The sequence below is a fragment of the Syngnathus floridae genome, chromosome 12 (assembly GCF_059516105.1).
Source record: "Syngnathus floridae isolate MCC-2025c chromosome 12, RoL_Sflo_1.0, whole genome shotgun sequence".
Lineage (NCBI taxonomy): Eukaryota > Metazoa > Chordata > Actinopteri > Syngnathiformes > Syngnathidae > Syngnathus > Syngnathus floridae.
Window position 1 is genome coordinate 3,298,341 of NC_142424.1, and position 8,456 is coordinate 3,306,796.

The window sequence follows — 8,456 nt, forward strand, 5'->3', positions numbered from 1 at the left end:
GAAAAATTGAAAAGTATGCACGGTACCTTGGTTGTGGCTTCTAGTTCGATGCCCGAATGGAGGAGCTCCAGGACCATTTTTACGTGACCTTCTTTAGAGGCTAGATGTAACCCGTTGAGACCGTTCTTTAAGAGAGAATAGGGGGGGGGGTTAAAGATGGATTTAATCTCGACAGGCCAACAAATGTATTTCCTTGAAGAGTCTATCTGTGTAAAAAAAAATGTGTGAGAACATATCGTTCACCGTGCAGCACCTCATTGAGTTACCGACCGCCTTTCTAAAAATAGACCACAGCTATTCTGTTCAGACAAGACGCACAATAGTAATGAGCGAGCGGCCTCGCCCCACTGCCTGCCTCTCCGTCTTTATTCCAAACTCGCTAAGACTGACCTGACCACCAGGAGTCTCAGTTGGCAAGGGTCTTGTGAAATAAAATGCGCCAAATCACACATTCCATGTTAGCTTCCAATGACGCAACAAGGTGAAAGAGTCCAAAATGAAAGGCAGAAGATTGAAAGGATGTTAATGCGAAATACTGAATCATTAATGTACTCCACTTTACACTAAGGTGAAGTCTTGAATTTTTAATTTTCTTTTCTGTCTTTTTTATTAGTTCCCGCCGGGACGCTGCTTAGACTTTCCTCTGAGGCAACAAGAACATGTTGGCTTGCAATGAAATGATTCACTCAAGACTTTAAGTGAAAAGCAAATGTTTCTTATTCTCATTCTGGCTGTTTCGTAATCGTGACCTCGTTACGGCGGGAAATCCTCGTTCCTTCCAACGTGTTATGAAATAGCTCCAGAAGCCGCCCAAAACTAGTTTCTAATTTCATTGACTTCTTTAATCATCCATTTTTATAACACCTAAAAGCTCATCGTCATGATTCAAGTGTACTTTTCGCACATCAGGTGTCTGATTGGCTCTTCCATCGGGTATCAAAATACTCTGACCTATAAATTCTCAATCATGCAATTATATATTGTACTTGACTTTTATCCCACAATATGGGCTTGATTATGTTTGGATGCATTTGCTTACCTGATTAGCTATATTGATATCGATTCCATTCTTGATGTGATCTAGAGCTTTGTCCAGGTTGCCTGAACGAGCGGCGCGCAGAAAACTGGTGGATGCATCAGCCTGCAAAAAAAATTAAACACTTTTAGTCCATTTTTCTACTTCCTTTCATTGGAGCTTGTGCTGGTCCTTCTGTTATACGCATCTTGGCCAACAGGGGGCGGTAAAGAATAGTCACAATTGCTCAGCAGGAATAAATACCTTGAGAATATGAACAAAAACTCCAAATCTCATCAAAATGCAGGAAGGGTCAAAGTGCAGGGTCAAGTAAATGCAGCTTTACAAAGTCCATCCCAACAGAGTATCATCACTAACGTCCATTCACAAACGGAATGTCATAACGATACATCTCCATCCAGGAAAGTAGTGCGGATCGATGTCAAGATGAAGTCACCGCGCTGAGAATTAAAAATCAATAGCTAGGCTCGGCAGAGTGGCAGCTGCTCCAGTTTTAATGGCTAGACGCTCCAGTCGTAGCTCTGCAGATTCTTTGCTGAGAGATTTTTCACATCGCTAAAAAAAAATGACAACTTCAGTATTGCAGTTGTTGACGTGGCACAAGTCAGTGTAAAGCCTGATTAAAAATAAAATCCAGATTAAAAACATATCAGAGTTCAGTGTCATATTTGCTTGCTTAACACTTGTAAAATATTTCCTAATGTTTTAATAAGGGAACTATTTGAAATATGGAAATTATTTCTCCATGCCTGTGAAACAATGAGGAGACAAATCAAAACGAGGATCTTCCTGTTGTTTCTTCGTTGCCTGAGCTAAAGCGGAGCATCTGAAATATTTATAGCCCGTGTCAGGCCGCTGCTTCGGCGAGCCGTTACAATCAAAGGAAGCTTTGTTTTTTTTCTGACTTTATCACGTAGCCCGACACATTATTTTAATTTTAAGACTGATTTTTGGGTTCAAATACAAAACATATTGTCAGCAAAGGCACGTGGAAAAGAACGCCCCCCATACACAAGAGTTAATATGAACACAGCATGCATGACAGTTTGAGGTCACATGAAAAAAATGATCATTAAATTTTGATAAAATACAATTTGGACACAAAAATATGCTTCAGATGGCGCACAAATTTTGACTGTGGCACTATAATCAGCATAGACCCGAGTATGTGTGAAGATTACAAAATCCTTACACTGATTTTGATTACAAAGTAATTGTTACATGAAGTGGAACAAAAAAAAAATGAGGTCGATTAGTAACAGAAAATACTGTTTCAGATTTCCTTAAAGAAACAAATAAAAATATTGAATAAAGTAGGCCAAACTAACTTTTGTTAACTTGGGTGAATTTTTCCATCTTTTGATTTTGCTGAGATTAAACATACTTGTTTCTTTTAACTCCATTATTTATTAGCCTCCATTTTGAATTTTAAAGACAGACTTTTTTTTTTTTAACGGTCTAGCAAATATGCAGACAAGACATCTTTTGGGTGGATTTGCCCTGTCATTCCTCAGCATTGTCCCGAATCATTGCTTTTCGATTAATCCGCAGGGCGAGCCAGCATGGATGCGGAGTCACTCAGCCACACATCATATCCATATTTTTCTCTCTCTCTCTCTTTCCCTCAGCCAGCTTGCCCTCTCACGCTTCTCCTCGTAACCTTTCAATATTCATGAGCACTGCAGAAATGCAACCTGCAAGGCATGCTGGGTAGAACCTGAACCTCAGGGCGTCTGCTGATGACATCATCACTCCATGTTGACATTTTTTTTTAAAAGACAGAATTGTGAGCCCAATTACTAAAATCTAAATCCATATACCTGCAGATAGAAAGCATACAGAAGACGTAAAGGTCAAGTATGCGTAGCTAATGTGAACCACTCAGCACCACGTGCCTGCCATAACGATAACATGCAATCCTGATGGCAGGAGTGAGCAGTCAGCAGAAGGAGTGATGGATAGAAAGGAAGAAAGAAGAAGACAGGAAGGGGATATGGACGAGAGGTCACATGAGTTACACAAGTGCATGTCAATGAAGCTCCGCCCATCAGGTCTGAGATGGTGGAAATAGTTGATGACACAATCGGAATTGCAAGACAGACACGCAAGTCCTCCGAGCGAGGCTTCCCACGATATTTTTAAAAAATCCTTTCAGTTGAGATCTAAACAAACATGCATTACAATTTGCCCTGCTGTCAACAAGCGATGACATATGCTCATCACAGCGGGATACGCTCCGCACGAAGGAGAATAAAACACAGGCGGAATGACATCACTTGGCTTCCTTGTGGAATGGAAATCCTTCCACGTAAAATCGCAAAAAAAAGTTACAATGAACACATAGTGGCAAGGATGAAGAGTAAACTAATGACCTGAAGTCTGAAAAGAGTTCACAGAATAATTCATTTTCAGATGAAGGTAAACGAAAAAAAAATGGCGTAAGAAAATTCTTTTCATCGTTTTGTACGTTTCCGACACTCCTGTCATGTTTGTCGGGTAATAGAGGAGCTGTGTCCTTTGGGATGTGGCCTCCACAGCCTCCTTGGGCTTAGAGAAGTGCTGATAATGCAGCTAAGCTAGCATGCGATTAGGCCGTGGAGACACGTACGCTCCTGTCGCTCTGCTACCATGCCTACCGGCTTGCACTTTGAAACTGGGACACAGCTTGTGGAAATAGAGCCCAAAAAAAAAAAAAAAACATTCAAAAGGCATCGACATTCATTCCAAAGAGGGAGATATGAAACTACGGCCAACCATTGAGACACGCCCAACTATTAAACCTTGCCATCTTTTTCTTATGGTCAGTCAAAATAACCCGATTATTTTAATTAACAAGCAATCAAAGAGTGGCCGCAACCACAATAGCTTGACTTGGTCAAATACCTTCTTTGACTACATGAGGTCTTAAAAGGTTTAAGTGGACTGGTCAATGTTTCCCATTTCTCCTTCTGTGTGCTTTGTCTCTCTGGTATAGAAGCCTTGATTTATTTCCATCTGGACTGTGCTAATTCCATGTTGTTTTAAAGCAGCTCTCATGATAATTTATTACAAACAAGCTGTTCCAGTAAAACATGGTTACATTTATTGGAGTACTCAGCCCTCGCGCCTCTGTGGTTGGAGCAATAATGGATGCTTTCGATGGACCTGACCCCGATTGTTTACTGAGAAAATGGCCGCCCTGATGTTTGTACTTGGTTCACTTGAGAGATATCCAGAGTGTAAAAATATAACTTTTCCACCTCAATGTATTTTTTAGGTATTGTCTTAGCTGTCATTTGAACAGGGGTGTGTAGACTTTTAATACAAACATGGCAAAGTGACATCACCGAAACAATGGCAGCCGGTAATTGCCGATGGTCTGTTTTGATAGTTTCATTTCCCACATCGGGAATACAGTACAGGAGCTACTGGTTGCTATTCACTGGGACAGACGTAGACGGGCTTTTTATGTGTCCTCTTAATGAGAAAAAAGGTAATGTGTCATCGGGATAGCAGCCAGGCGACAGATGAAATGGCCCCATCATTCAATAACCAATCAATAACGCTCGACAGCTCTGAATTAAAGCGGCCCCCTGTTATGCCTCGACGGTGGCGATAAGTGATACTTGCCAAAAAACTTACAGTTCATTGAGGACACTTACATTTTTCAACTCGAATAATGTTAAGTTGTATTATCGCCGATCGCCACTAGGCGACAGACGTCATAGTTCTCCACGATCAAACGTTGGAGAAGAAATCTGGACTTGTCCTCAATGAAAAATACCCAAATTACACTCAAAAAGATTTCACCAGGCATGCCAAGGATCAAACTAAGAAAAATCAAATAACAAACAGTCATCACGTTGCCTTCATGAAATCTTTGCGATCATAAGCCGCCGGCGTTATGGCGAGCTTCTGTTTGAATGCATTAGTGGACTTCTGAAGGCCACGTGACCCTCATAGACCTTGAGCACTGCTAATTCCATGACATAATACCCAGTTCCACTTGAAAGTGTGTGTGTTCTCCGTGTGTGTCTATCAGTGTGTATGGCATCGTGCCAGTCGCTATCACTTTCCGTCTCCTTTACACTGATACTTTGGAATTAACGGAATTACTCATCTTGATTTAGTTAATGACCCACAATGAATCATTAGCACTGGCTATCTCCTGTATGTAGGCCATTTATGTAAGTTAGACGAAAGTTTTCATAGTTCACAAAATGGACGAATAAATTTGTCGCGCGTAGCTCGAGCAACAAGCTAATCCCCACCGCTGCCAACATTTCACGTCCGTTTGTATAACCAGGAAGACATTTCGACAGCTCATCACCATCAAGGCATGCCCTCATCCGTCTCCTCATCCCTTCATCATCCGGCAATGTGCAGTGTCATCCTGTAGTTTCCATGGTTACGTCAGTCACCTCAGGCTGCCTGTCACCTGACCCACAGGGGCTTATAATGAACTTTACCACAAGATTTACGTCCCCCCCCTTCTGTGTCGCAGCTTGGCCTTGCTTACAATAGTGACGGATGTTCTGATTAGAGAGAACAGGCAAGCCGCGTGAGATCCCGACGACTGCATATTTAGCTAAAGAATCTCGTTTTCCCGGATTGAAATGATGCTGCTGAAAGCAAGGCCATTAGCTTCTCGCTAATACAAATGTGTGTTGAAGCTGCGTATTGATCTGAAACCTCTGCGTCATGGTTAAGAAAGATTTTTTTCTCCCCCTCACATTAACATATCTGCCTCCAAGAGATTCGTTAATATTTAATAGATTTTATTCATACATTCAGTCACATAATGGAGTATCTTTACCGATTACTTTGATAACAATGAATGAACGCGGAATGGTTAGCCTAATAGCATGTTTGCTTAAGTCATTAAAATGTCATTAAAAATAATCAAGACTACATTTGTTCTGTGACACAAGCTCAACGAGATGTAAGACGGATTTCCAGATGAAATCGGTCTTGGTTAATCTCGAATAGGATGTGATAAGCATTTAGCAATCACACAACTTTGCTAGCATCACATCAGGTAGCGTTGGAAACGTTGACACAGAGGTGCTAGCACGTCATTAAAGGTGCGGTGTAATCCTAGGCTGGCAGGCAAATATAGCCCGCTGGCGCTTTGGGCCACGCTGAGTGCCGCTCAGTTCTGTTCGACCTTGGCTCCATCCTGCCCTCCCTTTCCTATAAAGGCTCTCACGCCAAAATAAAAAAAGATTTTGTGCGAGGCAGATTTGTCTGCATTTACTAACCATAAAAGTAACTTTCAAAGGTAATCAGAAAAGTTACTTTTTCAGAAATCCATAAATGGGTTACACAAAATAAATAGAAATTTGCAATCAAACGGTAAAGAACTAGCAAAGACTCGGCACTTCAAATGAAAAGTGGTGTACTTGGGGGGGGTGCTAGCAGGCTGACCCAAATGATTTACAACAACGTTAATTCCACTTAATTAATACCCTTACAACCTCCTGATGCCTGGTGTTTTACTATCTGTCTGTCTTTTTTTTAAGAAAAAAAAAAACAATTAACCTAGAATACAATAAAATTACTGATGCTTGACATGCCTAAAACGTATTTTAGATTTTTCTATTTAGAATCAGCAAGATTTTGTCTGGCCAACATCCCAGATTCTAAACACGCTTTCTTGTTCCGCTAACGACCAAAATGGACTCAACCTTTCGATGCTTTACAAGCTTGACAAAGTATGGAGAATAAATTGCTTTGTTCCACACAGGTTACCGTTTTGCCCTCAGGAAATGGCGAGCCCTCCCACATTAAGCACTTGTAAACATTTCTTATTGACAGCTGAAACATCGCTTTCACAAACTTCTTTGTTCTCAATAAGTTGCAAAAAAAAGCCGAAGACAAAAATCCACCCAGCAAAGCAGCAAAAAAAAAAAGGGTGGGGAAAGCAGGACTAAAATTCAGAGGAGGCATTGCAGCATGAAAGCTTTCTCTCCTATTTATGACACACAAGATGTTCTAAAATTTTAAAAGAGATTACACAACATCCCCAACCACTTTCTTTAACACGCACACACACACGCAATAATTTGCCATCAATGTGTACACAAAAGAATATAGTAGGTGAAAGATCGAGTTCTGTCAAAGCTAGCATCAAAACGCTAACACAATCGGTTCCATGAAACCGATTGACACAGGCTAATGAACTAATTCGTTACTACAGTAACATCAACTGTGCGGGAATATTTTTATAAAAATAAAGAATAAATGAACCACTGTATCCTTGTCATATCTTCTGACATAGCAAATAGATTTTTTTTCTTCAAGTTTGTCTTGTAATCCAACTGGCAATATATGAAACAGATTAAACCATGCAATATTCATTCTCATGAATCATTTTGGGGCTGCCAAGGTTGAGTGCACAGGCAAGCTCATAAAATGTGCAGCGAAAAGGCAAACCCAGCATGTGGGAAGCGGGGGTGAAGATTTTAAATATAAATGATCATTTAATTGGAGACTTAAACCAAGAGCATGTCACTGAATTGATGATCACCTTTCCCTCCATTTTGCATTCCCCCCATTCTAGCATCATAAGGGGAGAATGAAAGGAAGCAAAAAAAAAAAAAATGCATGGAAGGGTAACAAACTACAGTGGCATCTTCTTTAGACGTGACTGCGAGAAGATGAAATCCAAATCTACCCGAGCCACACCTCCACTGATGAGAACAATCAAACACACGCCAGCTGAGGCCCTCGAACCGAGCGAGTAAATTATGCTCGCGACCACTCAAGAGTGACGGATGACGACGAGGAGACGGTATCATCTCCTACCTTGCGCCTGCGATCCCTGGATCGATTCCTCTTTTTGATCTTGTCCTCCTCCTTCTCCCGCTGCTCCTGGGCGGCGGCCTCGGCGAGGTCCTTGGTCTTGCGGAGCTGCTTGGCGGCTTGCGCCATGGTGCCGCTGCTGCTACACTGCTTCTGCTGCTACCAGTCGTCTCCGTTCCCTCTTGTCCCCCGAGCCCCCCGTCGAGCCCCCCGACTAGCTCCCCTCGGCTTTCCACCGCGGCATGCGTGTGCTGTCACACCTCCCCGCCAGCCCCTCCTATGTACAACCGATGGAGATGCTCCGGCAGCCACAAGCCACACGTCAGCTTCAAGATGCTACAGCTAGTGGTGCTGATGCGGCCACTCAGTCGCTCGCACTGCGCTGAATTGCCCCCCCCCTTCCTCACCCTCTCCCCATCTCCCCTCCCTCTCTCTCTCCCCACGTTGCTCCCGGAGACCAGTCACGCAGTCCCGTGTTTGCAAGTGAGTGGAATCCTGCCGTGAATCTCCCTCTTGTTTGTTTTAATCCGCCCAGCATCCCCATTTGAGCATTTTGTTCCGCATGGCGCTTTTTGTCATCCGACAGAGTCGCTCATTCCAGGTACAAAGAATGCTGCAGAATGCTTTCATGCCACCC

The 8,456-nt window shown here is 42.4% G+C and overlaps 1 protein-coding gene across 12 annotated transcripts in view; it reads right to left on the minus strand.

Moving 5' to 3' along the window:
• Positions 1-8,197, minus strand: part of ank1b (ankyrin 1, erythrocytic b) — a 28,264-nt gene extending 20,067 nt beyond the window's left edge. For all 12 annotated transcript variants that reach the window (XR_015861659.1, XM_088391825.1, XM_088391832.1 and 9 more), the window contains exons 1-3: positions 7,823-8,197; positions 1,040-1,141; positions 27-125 (exon numbers count right to left, since the gene is read on the minus strand). Coding sequence is in view for 11 of the 12 variants with exons in the window: in XM_088391825.1 (XP_088247951.1) it covers positions 27-125; positions 1,040-1,141; positions 7,823-7,948 (327 nt within the window). In the remaining variant the exon portion in view is untranslated. The remainder of the gene's footprint in view (positions 1-26; positions 126-1,039; positions 1,142-7,822) is intronic.
• Between the last annotated feature and the right edge of the window lie 259 nt (positions 8,198-8,456).